The sequence below is a fragment of the Coffea arabica genome, chromosome 11c, assembly GCF_036785885.1.
Source record: "Coffea arabica cultivar ET-39 chromosome 11c, Coffea Arabica ET-39 HiFi, whole genome shotgun sequence".
Classification (NCBI taxonomy): domain Eukaryota; kingdom Viridiplantae; phylum Streptophyta; class Magnoliopsida; order Gentianales; family Rubiaceae; genus Coffea; species Coffea arabica.
The window spans coordinates 43,753,693-43,775,945 of NC_092330.1; the positions used below are offsets into that span (position 1 = coordinate 43,753,693).

General features: G+C 37.5%; 3 protein-coding genes across 4 annotated transcripts; all 3 read right to left on the minus strand.

The window, feature by feature from the left end:
• Positions 1-5,378: 5,378 nt before the first annotated feature.
• Positions 5,379-8,687, minus strand: LOC113717424 (ADP-ribosylation factor 2). The gene is made up of 7 exons (XM_027242263.2): positions 8,492-8,687; positions 7,363-7,532; positions 6,739-6,809; positions 6,485-6,604; positions 5,901-6,019; positions 5,731-5,812; positions 5,379-5,624 (listed from the first exon to the last, which is right to left on the minus strand). Exons 2-7 carry the CDS (start codon positions 7,508-7,510, stop codon positions 5,619-5,621), a joined length of 546 nt encoding a protein of 181 aa, XP_027098064.1. The 5' UTR covers positions 7,511-7,532; positions 8,492-8,687; the 3' UTR covers positions 5,379-5,618.
• Positions 8,688-9,067: 380 nt separating this feature from the next.
• LOC113716270 (phosphatidylinositol 3-kinase, root isoform) lies at positions 9,068-17,614 on the minus strand. The gene is made up of 17 exons (XM_072070747.1): positions 17,212-17,614; positions 16,884-16,983; positions 16,645-16,741; positions 16,079-16,237; positions 15,749-15,958; positions 14,784-14,962; positions 14,126-14,273; positions 13,453-13,548; positions 12,913-13,048; positions 12,687-12,808; positions 12,110-12,304; positions 11,796-11,966; positions 11,520-11,657; positions 10,745-10,899; positions 9,899-10,042; positions 9,560-9,707; positions 9,068-9,477 (listed from the first exon to the last, which is right to left on the minus strand). The coding sequence occupies exons 1-17, from the start codon at positions 17,321-17,323 to the stop codon at positions 9,340-9,342; spliced, it is 2,448 nt and encodes an 815-aa protein (XP_071926848.1). The 5' UTR covers positions 17,324-17,614; the 3' UTR covers positions 9,068-9,339.
• A 410-nt stretch (positions 17,615-18,024) lies between these two features.
• Positions 18,025-22,016, minus strand: LOC113718687 (1,4-dihydroxy-2-naphthoyl-CoA synthase, peroxisomal). Of its 2 annotated transcripts, none has more exons than XM_027243578.2 (9): positions 21,567-22,016; positions 20,933-20,972; positions 20,260-20,361; positions 20,031-20,069; positions 19,830-19,928; positions 19,322-19,369; positions 19,005-19,100; positions 18,635-18,757; positions 18,025-18,380 (listed from the first exon to the last, which is right to left on the minus strand). In XM_027243578.2, the coding sequence occupies exons 1-9, from the start codon at positions 21,740-21,742 to the stop codon at positions 18,264-18,266; spliced, it is 840 nt and encodes a 279-aa protein (XP_027099379.1). In that variant the 5' UTR covers positions 21,743-22,016; the 3' UTR covers positions 18,025-18,263. The 2 variants fall into 2 exon arrangements, with proteins under 2 accessions (XP_027099379.1, XP_027099378.1); XM_027243577.2 differs by having other exon boundaries at positions 20,933-21,055.
• Between the last annotated feature and the right edge of the window lie 237 nt (positions 22,017-22,253).

Sequence of the window (22,253 nt, forward strand, 5' to 3'; positions counted from 1 at the left end):
AAATCTCAATGAATTTAGCCTGCATGGTTCCTTGTTAAATTTTAGAGGAGTATAAATTAAGAAACAACACAACACTTGTAATTCATAGTGAAAATAAAAAAGAAAATAGCTCATTAACACTTGCATTGAGACTCGAAAAAATGAATTTAGATTTTTTATTAAACTACTCCGTATAATATATATAAAGAGTGCAGAAAACAACTCTGCACAAATCCCAATATGATGTACAAAACTCAAACAAACATAAACTAGTCAAAAACAATAAATATGGAACTATTTTTACAAATAGACTCATTGAACAACTACCTTCAAAAATCTGCAGTAAATTTGCATATCTATGTATCAATTATGATCCATCAAACTAAGGTAAATTGCAAGAGTACGTGGAATAAATTAAGGCCGTCTTTAGCATGTGAGGTCCATGGTTCGCGAACCATTATGTATCAAAATTAATTTCCTTTTTAGTAGACCGAAGGGATTAGAAAGAATATACAAATATATACATGGGAATCATTATCATTATCATTATTTTTAAATTTGTCTTTCAAGAACTTAACATCCCATTGATGAGTAACCAGATGAACGTTTGGGTGGAAACTATCACGAGCGATGATTAGGATTGAAAGCGTGGAGGTCTATCCCACCGAAAGGATATTCGTAAAACGTTCAAATGATTGAAGAGAATTGTAGAAAGATCGATGATGGCAATCATTTTCAGAAGAATATACCATCAGCATTATGAACAAGTTGGATCCCTGACCCTGACTGATGTTCTCGATTCCTTGTCCTGCTCCAGCTTTAGCTACCGTTCACAGAGTAAAAAAGGTCTCTTAGCAGGATAGATGAAGATTGAAGAGGGATTCTTTCCTTAGTACCCACGGCATGTTTTATGATTCAGCCACCATTGTTCGACATGCCTCCTCGAAAGTGCTATTCCTCAGTCTTCTTCAAGGGTCATTGCATTGTACATCGTAAGTTTCTGATCTTATTTGCTTCAAAATCAATTCAGTTAAATCCCCATAGATCGTGTTAATTCTCTGCCGTATGAAGAAAATAGCTCAAAGACCACATAAAAGAGCTCACTAGTTGCTTCCTACCTACCTCCTTAGAAGGTATATGGTGGAGAAAAAGAAAGGTCTCTGTTGGAAGAAGTACTTCTAATACCCCAGATTGGTGTATAAATTAACGAGGAAGTTGCAACACAAAAGTAAGTGCATTGTTTTCATGTAACTGAAATACAAGGCAGTTATTTATCTAAATAATCAACAATGAATGAGAAAAGTGAGAAGAGCCAACTAGAGAAGAACAAGGAACTCGGGAGTCCAGGGCTGCTGGGCTTGGAGGTTAGCTTAGGTTAAACATGCTGTTAATTGGATGTATAACAAAAAGTTAATTCTCTCCTGGAGAAACTGCAGGTTTTCAAATCAACCTGCATGTTTAATGCGTTGCTAATGGAATCACGTCTTCGCCTTTACCGGCCAAAAAAGAGAAGCCCACTCAGAACAAAATAATTGAGGGAGGGCTGATTGAATAGTACTTCGTTGCGTTTGGATAAACATGTCAGAATGTAGAGAAATATAGACACGTACATTTAGATTTACTTAGTGATGCTTTTGCCAAAGATTTTGAAAGTGCGAGAAAAAGAACGAGTTAACTTTGATAAACAATAAATAAATTGAAGTGGCAAAAGAGCAAACCTCTTTTTCATCTAGAGTTTGAACGGTAATTATTCAATATTATCCGGTTGTCTAAAAGATAATATGATAGGTTTGGACAAGGAAAGAAAAGGTTAAACAAGAAATTAAACTGGACCAACTTAAAAAATTCATGAAAATGTATAGTGCCTCGTATACTGACACCTAGAAGGTGGTAGACTCTTTTTTTTTTTTTTTTTTTTTCCTTTCATTTTTCTATGGATGGGCCAAAAAATTACGTCGTTATGTTTATTCAACTGAAATTACAGGGAACCCACTAATAATAATAATAAAAAGGACCTTCGTTGTACGTAGCTCAAAGGACGTCGGGGAAATGATTTATGAAAAAGAAAATACTTTGGGGGCTTTTCCACGGCAAATTATTCACAAAATGAGTGCCAGTGCCCTACACCTACAGGAATTTTTAAGATGTAATAAATGATCCGTAGTTGACATTAGACCGACTTGGTATATACTAATCGTAGCTTATGCAATGTTTGGTTACATCAATGTTAAGATGCATCACATCTGGTAAAAAAAAAACTGGGAAATGTTACCTTTTGATCATGTGAAATAGACAATAATATTCCTATTAGTTGATGAACTTGCAACTGTCCCTTTTAATGAAATTGTAATTGAAATGAAAAATAAGGGTTCTATCAGAAGAAGAAGAAGAAGAAGAAGAAGAAGAAGAAGAAGAAGAAGAAGAAGAAGAAGAAGAAGAAGAAGAAGAAGAAGAAGAAGAGTAATAAAGTGTTTTTATCCATCCGTTCACACGAGTAATAAAGTGAAAAGAAGTGTCGCTACCAAATAAGGGAGCAGCATCCAGATTTCCTGAAAAAGTTTTGATTCATCGTCAGCCAAAACTTATTTAAAATGAGTGGTATTCAGTCAACTTTAGCATAAATAGTTGAGCCTCTGCGGTAGCAGCGTGATCTTCGCGAGGAATCTAATCCATTTAGCTTGATGGACAGCAACTTCAGAATTGTCTCTTGTTCAATTTCTTCGAGAACTGAGTGTGTTTGGATTGTAAGTTATTTAAAATATTTTTACTGTAGTATTTTGTGTGATGTGATGTATGTGAGATAAAAAAGTAATTAGAAAGATAAAAAGGTGTATTGAAAATTGTAATGATCACGTCAGCAAATATATTTGGCCAAATAATTGGCTGTGCAAACACACTCTATGTTGGGTTTCAAGTACGCAAGTAGAGCACCATAAGCAGTAATTTGTGATGCATTATCAGATAGGATTATGACGGTGATTAACTATTCATACAGACAAACACATAATTTGAGTTCTGCGCTAGCCCTGCAGCACGTTGCAGAACGTTTTTGTGTGTGTGCCGTGTGCGTTTGGGGGGGGGGGGGGGGGAAGTTAGCTTAGTAGGCTGATGATATTCTGACTCTTCCCACGAAGCAAGAATCTTATCAGCGTCACATTTACCAACTCTGCCGAAACCACTCAAAACTCCATGGTGAACAGATGATGATCTCCAGGACCTGGTGGAGAGGAAAGGACAAAGATTGGTAAAAGAAAGAGTGGGAATATGTAGCAATCATAGAGTGCGTACGTACAGATTAATTAAGGAATAGGATTCTGTATCCAAAATGTACTGTACCAAAGAAAGAAGAAACTACTGGGAAACATTACAATGAGTTGGAACCACAGGTTGGCACTTGGGCTCCAAGTGGCAAACTCTCAGTTTGCGAATCTTTTCCATCTCAAACCTGAGAGGTGAGAAGACACTTCGAGATTTCCGGTGGTCCTTGTGGGATGTGGCTGGAGCTAGACAGAATTTCTTTCGTTTTTATTAAAAAAAAAAAAAAAACAGTTGTATTTTGGTTTTATGTGTTGATATTTTGAGGGACAAGTTACAGACCGCCAGATTTTCAAGTGGACCGAAACATTTTGACTCGTTACGAGTGAGTATACATACTCTTTTGCGCTCATGCATGCAACTGCAGTAGAAAACAGGATTCTTGGGGGCCATTTGTATTTAGTTCGAAAACTCTAAATTGTAGTGAATAAGTTTGGCCTTCGCGAATTGATTTGTGGCAGCAACTTTAAAGCACAACAAATGAATGAAGTAGGAGAGACATGAGTACGTTTGCTCATGTGATGTCTCTCCCGATCGAAAGCTCTAACCACACGAGAGCGGCTACAACTTTCGTTTCGTGTGGTGGTGGCATGCTCGTCATTTGCCAATCCTACTTCTTTCTAGTCTTATGCACGGATCCCTCTACTCCATTTTCGTGACCCAAAATACATTTGATTCTAAGATATTCTTCTACTTAAATTGTCTTTGTCGCCTCTCTCTCTCTCTCTCTCTCTCTCCGTGATTTGTCTTCCACTCATTAACCAGGAGGAGTTTACTTTTAACACATGTGACTGGCTTGCTTGATGAGGTTGACGGTTAAGGGATTAATCACTAGTTCGACTTTGACACGTCCACTTCGTAAATTGTATCACTAATTTTTTATAGCTTAATGATCAATGATAATGAAAATTAAACATATATAGTACAGTACTTAATTTATTATTGACAGGGTACCAATCAACTTGAGCATGAGCCGGTGGATGATTGAAGAACGTTCAAATGTTGAATTATATATATATATATGTGTGTGTGTGTGTGTGTATGTGTGTTGGAGTGCACTAAAAAATTCTAGATGTGCAATTTGAAAACTTTTCAGTGTTAGTGCAAGTTTTTACAAGTCTCTATTCATTTAATATTTCATCAAGTTGGCTATTACAAAGGCTATATCCTTTCCTACAGGTCTTCAAGTTGATTAAACTGCTGGAGGAGTTGAAGTTTTTAGAATTCATCATTTTTAATTTTCTCCTTTATCATTATTTTTAGATGCTGTAATTACAATTTCGTGTTGAACTTCGAATTTTTTTGACAATTGTAACATATTCGAGCTTTATCGTAGATCAACCAATTGTTTAATGTGAAGGGACAAATGCTAATAAAATATTGTTCTAAATTCTACCATCATAAACTCTTACAGAAAAAAAGAATACAAAAACTCTTACTAATCAAGCGAATACGTGCTTTGGTTTACTTCTAATCCGGGACTTTTTGGGGGAAAATCAACAAATTTGGTTACTCTGTTGCAATTCCACCGCTGCCATTGCCAGCTTATGATGGCTTGCACCTACCATTGATAGGACCTAGTACAGCATATCCTTAGCTTTACTCCTAAAGGACCATGAACAGCCCTCAGGCCGCTACGAGCCCAAACTTATTGCCACATTCAAAACGACGAAAGAGACGACGGAGGAAGATATGGAAGCGAACATAACAAACCCGGAATGTACCAATTTGTCATTCAAATGAATTTATTCCGACCATCTCGTGAAGACGAAAGAGCAAAAAACAAAAATAGAAAACTCAATCCATCTCGCGCAGTCAATACTCTCATAAGAAAGGGCATCCAGTTACAATAAATAAAAGAGTTTTAATCTTTACTACAATATTGATATCCAACTTAAGTTGCCCGCAAAAAAAAAAAAAAAAAAAGAAAAAAAACCAACTCAAAGTTCTAGAAATACTTCACACAAACTTCGGGAAAAAAAAAAAGCCTTACACTCAAGTAATTAATATTGGCAAGCTTTTCACAATGAAAAGAAACAATAATAATAATGACAAACAATATAAAGAATATAACTATGACGGCATTGGCAAAACCCGAAGTAGATACCAAGTTAATCTCTGTTTACAGGCTCATACTTCCATAGCAGTACCCAAACCTAGACAAACACTAGCATTTGCTAAAAAACCAAGTATTGCATTGCAAATAGTGACTTGAAAGATACAAAAGGACTCAAAACTGAAATCCACGACCATGACAACAGAAACAACTAGATAAAAAGCCGCCTGCATCCAGGATCAACCCATCAAAATGTTACCACATCACTTTATGCCTGCAATGATGTAGGAAAATTAGAAGCAAAGATGAACAATTAAGGAAAAGCAAATTATTAAGAATTTTGTGAAACAGTAACTGTAAATGCACATATAAGTACTTGCCTTATTAGCAATATTGTTAGAGAGCCAATCCAGGCCTTCGTAGAGCCCCTCTCCAGAAGTTGCACAGGTGCTTTGGATATACCTGCAAGATCCAAGAATATATCCAAAACTTAGAGGATACAGGATCAATGTGTAGATATTGACAAAAGCCTCATGCTTGCAAAATTTACCAGTGGCGCTGCCTGAGGGAGTGGAGGCCAAGCTTATCAGTTATTTCAGCAGCATTCATTGCATTAGGAAGATCTTGTTTGTTAGCAAATACAAGTAATACTGCATCACGTAGCTCATCCTGCATTGGAGATCAACATTCAATAACATATTTACACATGTATTCGCAATTTACTTCAAAACTCAATTCTGAAAAGATCTTGCATCTGGTTGCAGCAATTAAGTTTTCAGGTCATATGCTAATTCTAGGCATATGAACCTTTGCAATCCATTCATTGTCCTTAAAAATAGATCCTGCATGCATATGTATCAACAAAAAGGATCTTGGGTATTTAACTACAGCGTACTTTTATGTGAAACTGGGTTAAACATCATAAGCTACTGCATCACCTGCTTAATAAGGGAACCATTTACCATGATGAGAAAGGAAGATTGTCCGTCCTACTTGCTCAAGGTAAGATGACAGGCAACTTCTACCCCTCACCCCCCTCCCCCAAAAACTCCCCAAAAAAAAAACTTTTATAACTCTTTTGTTTCATAAGTTACTCAATTATTAGCAGAGATATGCTTCAGAAAGGGCCAGTACCTCATTCAACATCCTGTGTAATTCATCCCTTGCCTCCACAACACGGTCCCTATCATTGCTATCTACCACAAATATAAGACCCTGAGTATTTTGGAAGTAGTGCCTCCACAAAGGACGAATCTGTCAAACGTCAGCACAAATTTCCTCATTGGACATTGTAACCAGCGAAGATAATGAGAAAATAATAAATCTATACCAAGGGAAAATTCCTGATATTAACAATCAAAATATGAGCAAATGAGTGCAGCAGTTACCTTGTCCTGACCCCCAACATCCCAAACAGTAAAGCTAATATTCTTATACTCAACAGTCTCAACATTAAAACCTGCAGATTAGAACTGAACAATTACTGCAAGCTCAGCTTCTTTGTAGCAAAACCCAAAAACCTATACAGGACTCCTCGTAAATTTGTGACAAGCTTATAGTCAAGCTCAGCAACAGTTGATGGAATACCAATAGACAACAAAGATAGAAAAATTGATACACAAAATCTTTACGATTACTCACACACACACTAAAGGATTTCAGAAAATGCAAAAATTGAGATCACTGAAGATTTCCCTTAATTGATAAAGTGATTAAACAAAACACATTGTTGGAAAATTATTCAAAAAAATAATCAGAAAGGCATTTTGTTAGCCTTAATTTGCCATTTTGTTAGCCATGATTCATTCAAACCTTGGTCAACCTTAGAGATCTGTATACAAAAGCGCATGTGAGGATGATCATGAAAACCACACACATAAAGACAACTGTTCCAAATACACTCATTCAACTTCGTCTTCATCTTCATGCTAGAGTTTCCAATTGAGGAAATCTAACAATTCGGAACATAAAAGAAGCAGCAATTTCACTAATCATGATGACAGAGCTCGTACCAATGGTGGGAATTGTGGTAACGATCTCTCCGAGCTTGAGCTTGTACAAGATGGTGGTCTTACCAGCTGCATCAAGACCCACCATCAGAATGCGCATCTCCTTCTTGGCAAAAAGCCGGCTGAACAGCTTCGTGAACGTTAGCCCCATTATGCTTTCTTATGTAAGATCCCTGCTCATTTGCATAACATTTCACGGATTACAAACAAATACACATTGCCTTTTATACACAAGACTGAACACACAAAACCTATTACCGCAACAGTTTCACATAACCAGGCATTCAACGATTTATATAGGAAAACAACATCAGCAACAGGATCCAAGAAAAAAACTAACATCAGAAACACAACAGGATCCAATAAAAAACTAACATCAGCAACACATTACAATCATACCAAAAGCAATATTTTCTTCCATAGTGATAGAAGCCATTCACTCCAAAAGCCAATACATTACTATCATTTTCACATAGGGTAACTTGTTAGTGTTGCTTATGACACACTATAGATCCAAAAAAAATATAACTTCGTCTCAGATCAAACGATAAAGAAATTAAGCTTATAAGTTTCCGGAAAATGTTAGAAAAGCAAACAAAGCAGTGCTTTAAATCAGCAATAAATGACCTCAAACCACCTCATAATCAGCTCAATATCATAAATTTCCCCGAAATATCACCACTACAGTCATACAATTCCAATAAGAATAAACACTCATCAACTATGACCTACGCAAGCATTCAAATCAACCGATTGGAGATAATTTCGGAAGAAATTCCTAGACATATCAAGGCATCACATTGATTACCGGCGCGTGATTCATAGACTACACCAAATCACAACATCAATCAGCTAAAAGCACAAATTCTCGTCATTTCCAACACGAAAACAGAAATTTTCCAAGACGAATCAACAAATCACATTTACATCCTACGCATCATTAAAAAAACAAGGCATCAGACTCACAACATCAATCAATTAAAGCTACAGCTTTACGAAAATTTCAAAAAATAGCAGAAATTTCGGTAATCGCCGAAGGAATCACGAGTTGCACCTTGAATAAACAGTTAAACCGTACAAAATCGACGGCGAAAATGAAGAAAGCGCCAAAATTGAGAAGAAAACTAGTTACCTGAGGAAGGATTTGACAGAGGGAAGAGAGGGATCTGAGGTGATGAGAGAGACTCGAAAATAAAAACGAAAGCTTGAGACCAACGCGTAATTATGGGGGAATGGGAATTTCAACTTGAGGTCCTAAATAAAGAGCGACGCCCACAGGCCCCAAGTTGAGGATGTTCTTGGATTTACTGGATTGCCATCTGGTTCCAGTTCGAATAACGCAAACTGCCAGTACTGATGAGTTGGTGGATCATTAGCTAACCGCGGCAAATGCATTCCTAACCGCAGGATTTTTCAGTACCAGTTGTTTGATGATGCCACGTGTCGGTTCTCACGAGGTCTTCAGAAGTAGCAGTAGTATTATTAGGTTTCATTAAACAACAAATCTAAGGCCAAAGGATCCTTCCTGGAAAAAAATTAGTATGAGAAAATATATAATAATGTTATGCTCGCTGTTATGGATTGCTTTCGTTCGTGTGAAACGTTATGGATTTGCTTAACCACGAGACGAATAGCTAGCTGTCCAATGTGGACCGATGCTCTACGACCTTTTCTTCTGGAAGAAACTAACATACCATACCATACCATATGTGGGTGAGTGGGTCTATTTCATTGACCACAAAATTCCCGCCCGTCTACAACAATTAATAAATATGTTTGCAAGATTAGAAACTACTTCACGATATGGTTCTGTCCCTGAGCAAATCAAAAGATCCTGGTTTTAACTAACATGTATGTCTATATATACACACACACACACACACACACGGGTGACCATTCGGACCGAACATGGCATGGTGCTGATAACAAAGATGGAACGGCAATTTTCCGTCTTATAAATATTATATGGTGCTTGCCCAATCAGCGCCAATACTGAGCCCAACGGTGTATGGTCTCGACCATTTGGGGGAATAATGCACTAACACTCTCATTTATGAGATCCTGGAAAAAGTGAATGCACTCCTCATCATCCAAGTCCAGCCGAAACTTCTCTTGAAGCTATATATCAAGGATTCAAAAACCACCTCAATAAAATGTTAGCAATACTTCTCAATAGAGCACAAGTAAACAGCAGCGTCACCTTTAGAATGCCTTTTTCAGGATCACAAGCTATGTCAGGAATATTGGAACCCGCCATCAGGTGAAACAGATTCAATATAAGGTTGCTTGATTTCCGGAGAATATTGTATGCTTCACAACAGTATGATTTGAACCTCGTATAGTATTGACTGCAAGAAAATCAATTTTGGAAAATGAAATGTAACATATCCTCAGAACTATTTTCCCCGACAATCCCACCACCACCCAAGAGACCTAATCGCTGCAAGAAATGGGTTTCTTTCTTCATTTGTCATACAAGCATAATTATTCTCGAAACTCAAAGACCAACATGACCGACTTTAGAGATCAGCGGGAATACCTCTCAGCTCCTCCCATAGCCTCAACCATTTCTTTGCAAAGTTTCATGGGTGGTGGAAAGGGTTTTGGATCCCGACCCAGAATGAAACCAAAATCAACATGCAATAGGCGACCATCATCTCTAAGCAGAAGGTTATCCAAGTGCCTATCAGCCAACAAAATTAATCCATTAGGAAATGCAATAACTCGGCATACAAATCTCAAGACACTGGCATGATGTTGCACAGTCAAAGCAGATAAACACACAGCAATAGCACACTTCTTCCAGTAACATAGCTTTTAACACACTGCAAACATCTACAATGCAAAAGTTTTACCATCAGGCAGCCAATCAAAGTGACTGATACTCTATACGTGTCTATAAACTCATTGCAATCCATCCCCTTTGCCAAAACAAACTTCAGCAACAATTTCATCATACAGACTATTGCAATTGTGGATGTAAGGTGATGAGAAAACGCATCCCACTAGATGATAACGAGAATAATTTATGGATCTCACGCGATTTCTTCAAGTTTATCTTGATTTGCCATCACAAAATTGCACAAACAACTTGTGGTCTGAATTCAAAAGCAAATGCTTGCAATAGATTAGGAGGATAATGGGAAAACACTGAAAATCATACGAGTTTAGAATTCTGACTAATATGAGAAAATTCATACTTCAAATTCAGTATATATGAGAGAGAGAGAAAGAGTCACAACAAAGTTTACGGCAAAAAAAAAGGAAGAAACTGAAAATTTATATTTCAAAATTCAGTTTCAAATGGCTGAGGATCCAAAACTTACATAGCATGCATGAACTTATGATGGTAAGACCAGAAAAAGCAATCATCATTAACACTCACCTATCTCCAATGCCTAAAATGTATGTGATGACTGAATAACCAGCACAACTTTTAATGAATGTTTCAAGACATGTTGCAGTAATCCCAAATGGTCCATCCTCATCTGGATGGAACTTTTGAAGGTAGCTTATGATACTACGGTGCTCTGAAAGAATCTGAAACCAAGAAGGAACAATATTCATAAAATAATGGAATTGATCAGTAACTCACAAAACAAATAAGAGCGCATATAGAACCAAAGTGATGCCCCTCAAATTACCTGTAAACATATAAAAAGATAACCAACTTACTCCTGAGGTTCAAAAACATGATAGGATAACGGCTAGCCAGCAGCTAACTAGTTCACTGCCTAGTCATTGAGGTTACAATAGCATCAACAGACTAGTTAAGGTATTTAAATGCAAACTAAAAGAATTCTAAGCCCATGTAATGCCTTTCTCAGATTCTCAAAGTTACTCCGCACAACACAAGGAACATTTGTCATTAGCTGTCCCCACAACATGAACTGAGTCACTGAGGACTCCCATAGAAATCCACAAGGGAGTTGCAATTGATCCTCCAAAAACATTAACATGAAATTCTTTGAAACAAAGAAGCCTGAAAAATCGAGGTTCGTGCAGTCACCTAAAACTAGCAAATAAAGGTGAGAGACAGTGCATCAGTGCCATTAAAAAATGCAAGGGCAATAGCAGGCTAAAATAACCTTTTTTTTTTTGGGAGGAGGTCCCACAATAAAAAAAATTTACCACACAGAATCAACACCAATATTAGGTACCTGTGCCAAAGATTTGGATGGTATGAACTCCATCATGCCTTCATCATGTCCGGTTGCTAAAACTCTGTATGGGGTCAAATGCAGATCAAGATTCTCCAGCTTAAGCAGACGATCCATAAGTGTTACCATTTGGATGACCTGAACAAAGTACAGTTTAGTATGCAACCAACAAACCATTTGGCAAGCCCACAAGTTTGATCACAAACCTAAAAGAAACCTTTTATCAACTAAACTTAGTAAAATTCAAATCTGGTTGAAAAAATATTTAGCATTTACCAACTGGTCTTGCCGAAGATCATCGCCTTTCTTAAATATTATCTTACAAATCCCACCATTTGTTGTTCGAAAAGCCAGACGCAATGGGTGCAACGCACTTTTGAATATTGATGATTCTGATGGTATAATCCCTGAAATGAGGACTCCAGGAGCCAGTGGTGATCGTATTGGCTGAAAGTATGAAACATAACTAATTTAAAACCATAATCATCACATGCATGCTCAAGAAGGAAAATGTTTGAGCAAGAAAGCCTATGAATTTCTGTCACATGATCACCTCATCAAAGTACTGATAGTAGAGAAAAAGTAGTTACCTCGTCAAAGTAGGTGAGCTCACTAAGAAGGCCGGATAAAAGATGTCTGAGTTTTTCAATCTTCTTCTGTGTACCTCCACGGACATTCCTAACATCTCTCATTATGGAGCATAATTGGGCAGTCAATTCTGTCTGGCGAACCAAGCTCTGCCACAACTTGAAACCATCTTCATCTCCATTTGCAACTATTCCCAACTGCAACAACAAGTAGAGAGAAATACCTTTAAAAACAGCAATGGGCCTAGTCTTACTTACTGTGCAGAAATCTTGCACAACAGTAAATGTTCCCCCCACACCAGACATTCAAGTAGATGCAAACACATTAATATTTTTCTAGTTGGTAGAAGAAACTGAGTACGACCTCTATAATCAAATTAGCTTTCACAATAATTCTAGAAGATCCCAATTTTTGGAGAGTAATTGGAGAAATGTAATCTCACAGTTTTGAAAGCTGAAACAAGTATAAAAATCGTTTATTCATAATGAAACATAATATTAGGATATTTAAAAGTATGGGATAGAAAGATAAACAAAAGAACTGAGTCTACTGATTCTGTGATGATAATCCACAAATCACCTTGAGCATACTTTCTTCCAAAATCTCATAGGTACAATAGAAACGTTTTGCATATGCAGGATCATGAAGTTCCACAGCAACATACCAGCGGAGGAAGCTAGCCAGCTCAATATTGCGCAATGCTGCCGAAACAAGCAACGTTAGTTTCAGATACATTTACAAGTAAGCCGCAATATAGATTACATTTGTTTATTGAAGATTCTCATGTATATTACAGCAAGCGTACACCGTTGCACAAGGAAATGGGATAAGCGAGATTTATCAGAACGCTCAAACCGAAGAGCTTGAACCAATTGAAGCAGGTAGCACTGGAGCTCATCATCATCGGCTCTTTCAAGTACACTGACAGCATATGCACGGACCTGTTGGATAATGACAATGAAGCACCCTAAGACTAAGCAAATCTGTTTGCAACCATAATGCACAAAAGCAATTTCGATTTTTCATGCCAATCAACTTATGAACAGTCATTTTTTAAGGAGCAATGGACCTTACTATGGGCTATTGCAATTCCAGAACTCACATAGTTAGGACTCTAGGAAGTAAATACTTCCTAAAAAAGGTTAACCACCAGAACTCACATAGTTAGGACTCTAGGAAGTATTTACTTCCTAAAAAAGGTTAAACACCAGAACTCACATGGTTAGGACTCTAGGAAGTAAATACTTCCTAAAAAAGGTTACACACAAATTTAACAGTGTAGAGTATCTTTCAGGAATGGACCTAGACACCCACACACACATGCAAGCATGCATCTAGCACCCACCTCTTCACTTTCGAACACAGGAGACAGAAGCTCCAATGCATCACAGACATCAATTGGTTCCCACTTTCCCATCAGTTCCAATGCCTGCTTTGCTTCCTGCCAAAACAAAAGTATAAATCATCACAAGACTTTCTACACGAAATGCATGTATTGTCTTAAGCATGTGTCACAAAAAGGGGTAAAGCATACAAGCAAACCATGAACAAGGATCAGGAATTAACCCTTAAACACCATCTACAAGAAAAAAAGGGAAAAAAAGCTAAAGAGAAATAGAGAGCAAGAAGGATATAGCAAATAAATAAGTATGGATGTAGGAAGTACAAACATGAAACAGACGGGGGAAGTTAAATTTTATGCACAACAACAATCAGGTTTGCAACTCAATGACATCCATCCATAGCAACAGACACCAGAAGTTCAATAGCTAATTATCCAAAATGTTATGGTCCAGGTCCATAAAACTTACTCACTGAATGTATATTCAATGACTATAAACATCCACATCCCTTCCCGCATGCAGGAAGTTGCTTTCTCAGGTTCAATGGGATTTATAGGTGGCAGGGGGCAAAAGAAATTACACCAAACAAAGAATCAATAATTATTTGTGATACAACATTGCACTAAATTGAGACAACCAAAGTAGGATGGGAAGATAGGAAGAACGCAGATGTACCTGTACATCACTCCACTCAACACACCGCAGAAATTTTGTAAGAGCTCTCTTCTCGGACATCAACGAAAAACGAAATTTCCAAAGGAGCTGCCTTTCATCCCCACTCAAAGTCCTTGTTGGAGGGTACTTTAATATTCTTTGTATCGACCTAACAAACGACGCAACAGCTTGCAGATCAACATCAATAAAATGACATGAAACAGAAACAGCATAACACGGTAAAACATAAATAGTTTGTTTGGATAGGAGTTTATTTGGATGATTTATTTGAGATAATTGCTGTAGCACTTTTTGTGATGTGATGTATGTGAGACAAAAAGGTGATTGAAATTTATGAAGCAAATTATTTTATCTCAAATCATCTCAATCCAAACACACTCAATGAATCTATGTAAAGGACGAGAAAAACTATCACAATGTATCAACAGGATGGTACAAGGTTGTAATAAATAAATTGCAAAAACTAATGCTTTCACAATTTTACTCCTACAATTTGGGAGTGAGTGTGCACTTGCATAATATGTTTCTGCAACACACGATTGTGCATGCGCAAGCGCGTGTGAGTGAGAGAGAGAGAGAGAGATATCATCACAATTATCCAATGACATGAAAAACTGCAAGTACTCAAGGTAATGTTGGCACTTCATAAAGTACGCACTTCCTCTCTGTAATGCTTGGTTTTAGATCCCTATCAATGATGCCGCGGTTTAGACTCCTTGCAAGCTTTAGTTGCTTGTGCTCAGAAGGATTAATCTTCCCCACTTCCGGATCCCATACAGTAACCAGTTCATTTGTTGAAGCTATAGGAGATGGTATCAAGAAATTTGCCCCTGATTCCTACTCATCAAGGGAACAAGAATTACATTGTAAGTAAAAGGCCAGGAAAATAAAAGACAAATCCCAGACATTGAATGGGTGTGAAGTGTCTCTCATATAATTAAATGCTAGAAACTAAAAACAAGTATAATAAAGATATAAAGATATATCAGGTGAAATATTTTCCAATTCCTTTAGTAAAGGAAAGCTTCTTATTCACAAAAAGCAGTAAAATAGAAAGCATTGGCCTTTCCCATATGCACATTAGATTGCCAAAAGGGAAATAAGCAGAATAGATCCAATTACTACGTCTTTCACAACAACTTCACAGCCAACAATAGTTTTTCAGGTCCCTGAACAAAACCACTTGTCAACCAAACCTATTTTCTGCATAATGATGATACAAACCAACTCCTTTCTAAAATCTATCCTAAATTCCCGGAAATTCCTCTAATTGTTCCCATGGCTTGGAGCCATCATTTTTTATTCTAGAAGGATAACAAGTTCCAATAATTTGGGATCTCCTTTGCCAAAATTTTCATTTATTTGCTTCCCATCTCAGTTTTACACATTATCCTCTTGTCTACTCAACCCTATCGGGAAAAGTTTGTTCGGATTATAGTATCAGTTTTCAAATTTTTCTTTTTTTGCCCTGGGTAACAAAAATAGGAATTGTTTACAGGAAGCAGTCAAAGAACAATGGAGCTCAGGAAGGAGAATACGAAATTAAGCTATTCAAACTCAGGAAGGATTCACTCAAACTCAAGAGTAAAAAGAATGCACTGCTGCAAACTTGAAAACAGCTACCTGAAAGACAACTCGATGTTCGAAACTACAAAAATCAATGACCAAATATACATGAGAACTTCCATTTTTACTGTTCTCTCGCTCCTTAATTTTCTCCATAGCTGGAAATGCAAGCCGGTCCAGCCAATCAACCCGTTGAATTTGTCCCCTCTCATACTTATTTACAAGCTTTTCCAATCGCTCCAACTCTCCACGTTCCTCCTTCGGAACCTAGCAGAAGACAAGCTGTGTGAGCAAATAAAAGAGTCTCAAAATATTTAATAATGACAAGGTAAAACCTTGGGAAGGGGAAAAAAAGCTATTATTCACTAGTAAATGAAGGATAAAAACCTTTCCAGGAGTACTTGTATGGACAGATCCATCTGCTTCCCTTCCGAGCCAAAGCCTGAGCTTATGCTTCCCTGTCTTTAGTTGTTTTTTCATGTTAAATAGATGTATGGTAGCCCCACCAATCACTCCTTCACTCTTGCCACGTGAAACATCCCAAACCTGATTTGTAAGGATATTACCAACAAGAGAAGAGTCAGGTAGATAAAATTGCGCTGCAAATATACAACACTAGTGATCAAATCTATTGCCACAATGGGTCAAAGAAATTAGCTTTCAAAAAACAAAAAAGCTCTCCAACATCTAATTAGTTAAAGCACCTTCCTATCACTTGGTGCAGTCCTAAACTAGACATCTCATTTCCACAGAACTACCAATGGTCATGATTCCAACATTGATCCTCGTCTTTCAAAATTTGAGATGATCATCACAAAGCAAAGCCTTTTCTAATTATTTGTCCTTTTCTTTTTCTACTGAGCTAATGAGCAGGTAAATGTGAAAATTTGTCAGCAAAGCAAAAGATTATGATTAAGGCATATCTCAAATGAAAAAGGGCGTTGCAGACTCACAGTGAATGCAAGTTGTGAATTAGCAGTCAAGTCCCGATATTTCGTGCTCAATGTTATAAGCTCATTCCAGCAATACGATGGGCCTTTTGTTTCCAGTCTGACAATCAAAGATTTTTCATTACTAACAGAACAAAAGGACCTACCAAACTCCAAAGAATTGAAATCTACAGAAAAAAAGGAAAAAGAAAATGCACGCACGCACACACACACTCTGGATATGAAATGTGATTGAGAATGACCTAGTTCTCATGGGAAGTCCGAATGGAGCTCCATCAAGATACAATGTACACTCAACATACAGCTCAGGCCTTCCTTCCTCTAAAGTTGAATCAACATCAGCTGTTGAATTAGAAAATGAAAAAAAAAAAAAAAGAGAGAGAGAGAGAGAGAGCATAAGTATATGCAGATAAGCAGCTCCAAATATTGAGCCGTATATATGCACTGCATATAGACATATTACTAATTTGTGTTTTATGTTCACCAATTTCGAGAATAAAACCCTATTTGACAGGTAGGAAAAAGAATCAACTTTAGCAGTACCAGCATGAGCAGGTGAAATTAATTTACCTGAATCGGGGTTTCTGGAAGAGGGCAATTTCCCTTCCAACCGTTCGATTCGAAAAGTGACCGGAAGATTGATGTCGCATGATAAGAAGAAGCGGAATTCGTTCCCGCTCATTGTCTCTTCATAGTAATTCCCAGTTTAAGAAAAGTTGCGATTTTCTTTTTTCTCGTTTTTAACTTTGCTATTTGTTTTGGCGACAGGAGGACTTAATCCAGAACTAGTTACAGAAGAATCTGAAGAATTGGAATCGAAATTCTGCAAAGAGTTTGATATTGCTTGGCAATTTGGGACAACCGTCCCAAATACAGCATTCAAGAAGGAGTGAGCAAGTTTTCGTGAAGAAAACAACTAGGCAGCCCGGGACTGATGCTGGAGTAGACGGGTTGAGAAGAAAGTTAGTTAAGCAAGTTTCGTAGTCCAAAATGCTATATTCGAAAAAAAAAAAAAAAAAAAAAAGGTTTGGTAGTCCGACCAGTTTATAAGATGGCGTGATTCGAGAACATGAAATATACAACGCTTTCTCTACCCGTGATAAACGACTTCGTGATATGCAGATAAGATGCCGTACCATAGTATAGGTGATTGAATCACGATGACGTTTTGGTACCAAGGAAAATTTCCAGTGTGACCCTTTAAAAGTCTACATATTGTTTGTGAGGCCTCCACAAGCTTGAAATAATGGCACTACCACATCTTTCTGTTGTCTTATAAATTTGATAGCCAGTCACAATCTGCAGAATAACTTGTGATTTTCTTGGAGCCAAGAATTTACACACACACACACACACACAAACTTTGGCTTGATATAACGTTAATTTGGCAAAATCATCTTAAATTGAATAGAATGATGCAAAGTTCATAGATAACATTAGACTCAGTACGTACAAGAATAGCCCCTTTCATACTTCCGTGTGCTCTGTTAAGCACAAGGTCAAAAGAACATATAAGAATTTTCAGCTCAAGGACCTAACAAGAATCTTCAATTTGTGATGAGACTAAATTAAAGTGTACAACACAAAGAATGAGAAAGAGAGGGAAAAAACATGTAAGGATGCTAAGGTAGGCGTGGAAATTTTGAAAAATTTGGTGGTCTGTGTTGCAAGTAGGCATTCTTCCCCTCGTTACCTTCCTCAGTTCCGTAAAATATCAGGGTTGCATTTCCTCCAAGCTCCTGCATCGCAGATACAAGTTGTAAATCAGAAAACATTGATTCAGTGAAGCATTGGCCTGTCTTTATTCTGTAGACCTGTGAAAGGGAATTTCGAGCATATGGCAGCAACGAATGGGAAGAAAAAGAAGACATGGTGGAGCATGCAGATCATCCTGGAATCAGTCTCAGTATTACTGATAACAGTCAAAAAGTTTTGAGGCCATGCGAGATGCTGAGCTTGTCTTGTAGTACCAAAAATCAAATTTGAGTCATACCTGAAGTCCAGCATGCCCATCATCAACTGCGTTTAGAGCTGCTTTGAGCACTCGAATTGCAGTGGGGCTATTCCTTAGGATCTCTCTACACCACTTAACTGTTTCTTCTTCCAATTTCTCTAGCTGGAGAATAGAATTAGTCAAATTTTTAGATAATTGAGAACATGCAGATCAACATTACAATGCAACAGGTATGAATAATTATGTGGAAAGAGTGGTTTACTTGTTACCAAAATGCATAGTGTTCAGAAGCAATGGAAATTGGGCATGGTATTCTACAGATATTCCTAATTTCTTCTTTTTCTTTTTATTTGTTTTCCACGTTGCTGAAGAGAGGATGAGTGCGATATTTAGCCATCAATCAACTTACTGGGACAACAGTATTTACGAGTCCCATTTTCTCTGCTTCAGAAGCTGTATAGAACCTAGTCAGAAACCACATTTCCCGTGCTTTCTTTGGCCCAACCTAACAGAGAAAATGAGTAAACAGAATTATTGACGGATAAGTACATATGTTATCTGGGCAAAAAACATATCCTTGTATTGAACATGCCCATCAGAGTTTTCAAAAACTGAACAAGCTGACCAGTTTGAGTTAACAAAAATGAAGCTTAATGGCTACTATGTTTTCACAAGTTTATGAAAACCAATGCAATGATAAGAGGATTGTCCAGCTCCAAAACTCACCAATCTGGACATTATCGAACTTCCATAGCCAGCATCAAAGCTTCCCACCTGCAATTTGCATAACTCGATCAGGTTTCTGACCCTAGTACTTCCGTATGCCATAGACACTTAAGTTAAGCAACAAATGGAGAACTGAAGAAGCAGAATTTAGATATATGCATCAAATGGTCACATCTGCAGATATAGCAATGCGAATTTCTAGCTTCTTTGCAGTTCCTATTGACAAGACATGGAAATGCTTGATTTTGCCTTTTGCAAATCTTATGAAAAACCAGTTTTGCATGCCAAAAATCAGCCGTATATAAGTCTAACATTCTGCCAATTGGTCTCTCAACTCTATTATTGGTTTTAAAACTAGTTTTGTCCAACCACGTGCAGATATCTAAATATAACAATTCTTGTGAGCTTGCTGGGAGAAATCAGCAATTAAGTTACAGTCTACTTCAGCTTATGGACAGTATACAATTCTCTTATATGCCAACATAAGACAGCAATATTGATAAAGCACCTTAGGACCTGTCTGACCAAAAATAGCATTTTCTGCAGCAATTGTTAGATCACAGACCATATGCAGCACATGTCCTCCCCCAACGGCATAACCTGCAACCTTGTTTCAAGGAGAAGATCATACATATAGAAATCATTGAAAGAAATGTAACAGTAAAATCTGATTTTAAAAAGGCCGCCCAATTGACAAAGTAAAGCCTACCATAGCAATTACTGGTTTTGGTAGACGACGAATTTGCACCTGCAGAAAAGTAGGAAGAAACTATGATGAATAGAAAGCAGTGACCATATACAAGATATCATTACTACAAGTTTCTCATAAAGGATTTCTCTTCTGGTGTTTTGGGCTTAACATCATTAGATTGAGAGAACCAAAAGCAAGCGATTGTATGCAATCAAAATGTAGATTTTCATTGAATTCTAGTACTTGCCTGCAAATCTAAAACATTGAGGCGACCAAAACTTTCCTTATCAGCATAGCCATCTTTGCTTCTCATTGATTGGTCACCTCCACTGCAAAATGCCTTGGTACCCTGCTTATAAGTATGTAAAACTTATTAACCTCTTGAATTGTTAGCCTGTGAGACCTAAAAAGAGAGGAGGCACTTAACTGTCACTGCATTAAACTGAAACTACTAAAATGGAACCTCCCATCCCCCTCCTCACCCTTTCCCAACATTTACTTTCTATGTTACCAGGGGAAAAACTCTAGAAAAGACTGCAAAATGAGCAATCATCAACTGCTCTTTTTGCATGGTTGATTATGTAATACCCTGTTCAAATATATGTGGATAAGTATCCGCCAACCTATCAGAGGATTTCCTCCTATAATTTTGTTAGTTACAACACAAAATTCGACTGCACCATAAATTTGTTGATGAAGTTTGTCTCTTAAGTATGTCATATCTATGATCATGTATCAACGGGCACTGAGAAGGTACTAAGAAAAGGTTGGCAAATTGATGAATAAACTATACTCTAATACCATATTTCAGTCTATGCTACCTTCTTGAACTTGTACATTCATGCGATGTAACTTCCAACTATTTAAGAAACCTATGACATAGTTTATGGAAATCTCAAACATGCTTGCAAGAAAGTTACCTTTCCTGTGAGAATTATGACCCCCACAGATCCATCATCCCTGGCATCATTAAATGCACGAATAAGTTCCTTAATTGTGTGTGGTCCAAAGGCATTTCTTTTCTCTGGCCTGTTAATTGTTATCTACAACTCACAATTGAAAGAACAGATCAAAGGCAGCTATTCAGCATAAATGATATACATATGCAATGATTTGGCAAGAGAAGCAATAGCACCTGAAACCAACCAAAATATTAGCTCTCAACTAGGAATAGAACCTTTTTATGCAGAAAACGAAGGTGAAATATAGTTCAGTGGATAAGGGCCTGTCTTCCTAATCTCGGAAAGAGGGTTGGATTTGTCCCGCATTCGCTTCCATAAAACTTAAAGAATTACCACAAATTAAGGTTCTATAAAGGTGAACATTTTCTTTAGTTCAATGTGGTTCTATAACTCCTTCCCTTCTTCCCTTTGGAACAAGAACATAATTGATACTCTACACCACTCTCTTAGTAAAATGTTTCCACAAACAGCACGTAATTTTCTGAGGATTATGACGAACTGAAACACTATAGCATGCAATTCCGTGTGAATTATTTTCCCTAATTGTTAATAGTACAAATGCAGCAACTTGATGATGATTTTTTGAACAGACCTTGGCAATGCCTTCTCCAACAGCTTTTTCATAAATAATGTCAGTAAACTCCTTGCCAGACTCATCACTAGCAATGAGTCTCCAAATTGGCTCATGAGTAGGGACTTCCCCATGCTTTTTGTGGTAGCTGTCGTCCATAGAAGAGCTGCAGCTTGAGAACCCAATTGCACCATCATGACTAGGATTGAAATGGGACGCCGGCATGAGATGGCTAGCTACAGAGGCCACTCTTCTTCTCATAGTTTCAACATCCTTCCCAGCCATGCCTGCCATTCTTGCAGCTGGCTTGGAAAAAATCAGAGGCAATTAATTTCTTGAATATGATGTTTTATGAAAAGTGTAAATGAAGAGGAAGTGGAATGGTACTTGATGATAACTAGGCGGGAGTAGAGTTTTGTGTGGTGAAGAGGTTGACGATGACAGACATGTTTGCATTAACGTTATCTGAGTTGATAGGAGAATTTGATTGGATCATCGGATAACGGATGGGGATTTTGCGGTTCGGGTTGGGTATGCAATGTGAACTCAGGGAACTGAAAAGCCCGTGAGATTGACCCGTATTGGGTCTGTTATGGAGGGTTGGTCCTCTTCCAACCATAGGCCCATTTGTCTAATGGTTTCTTGGGTTTCCACGAGCCCATCTTTCAAACAAATTTGTCGGCCATTGCATAAAATACGTATTTAATG

What these genes read in the sequence shown, in the direction of transcription:
- LOC113717424 (XM_027242263.2), bottom strand. Translation starts at nt 7,510, where the DNA reads ATGGGGCTAACGTTCACGAAGCTGTTCAGCCGGCTTTTTGCCAAGAAG. An exon ending in ATGTTGGGGGTCAGGACAAG is followed by an intron (nt 6,605 to 6,738) that starts GTAACTGCTGCA and finishes GACGTTTGACAG; the next exon opens with ATTCGTCCTTTGTGGAGGCA. An exon ending in TCCCTCAGGCAGCGCCACTG is followed by an intron (nt 5,813 to 5,900) that starts GTAAATTTTGCA and finishes TGGATCTTGCAG; the next exon opens with GTATATCCAAAGCACCTGTG.
- LOC113718687 (XM_027243577.2), bottom strand. Translation starts at nt 21,839, where the DNA reads ATGGCAGGCATGGCTGGGAAGGATGTTGAAACTATGAGAAGAAGAGTG. An exon ending in CAAAACCAGTAATTGCTATG is followed by an intron (nt 19,929 to 20,030) that starts GTAGGCTTTACT and finishes CCTTGAAACAAG; the next exon opens with GTTGCAGGTTATGCCGTTGG. An exon ending in TTGGTCAGACAGGTCCTAAG is followed by an intron (nt 19,370 to 19,829) that starts GTGCTTTATCAA and finishes TGCAAATTGCAG; the next exon opens with GTGGGAAGCTTTGATGCTGG.
- LOC113716270 (XM_072070747.1), bottom strand. Translation starts at nt 17,323, where the DNA reads ATGAGCGGGAACGAATTCCGCTTCTTCTTATCATGCGACATCAATCTT. An exon ending in TTGAGTGGAGTGATGTACAG is followed by an intron (nt 13,549 to 14,125) that starts GTACATCTGCGT and finishes TTGTTTTGGCAG; the next exon opens with GAAGCAAAGCAGGCATTGGA. An exon ending in CATCCAAATCTTTGGCACAG is followed by an intron (nt 10,900 to 11,519) that starts GTACCTAATATT and finishes TCTTGGTTTCAG; the next exon opens with ATTCTTTCAGAGCACCGTAG.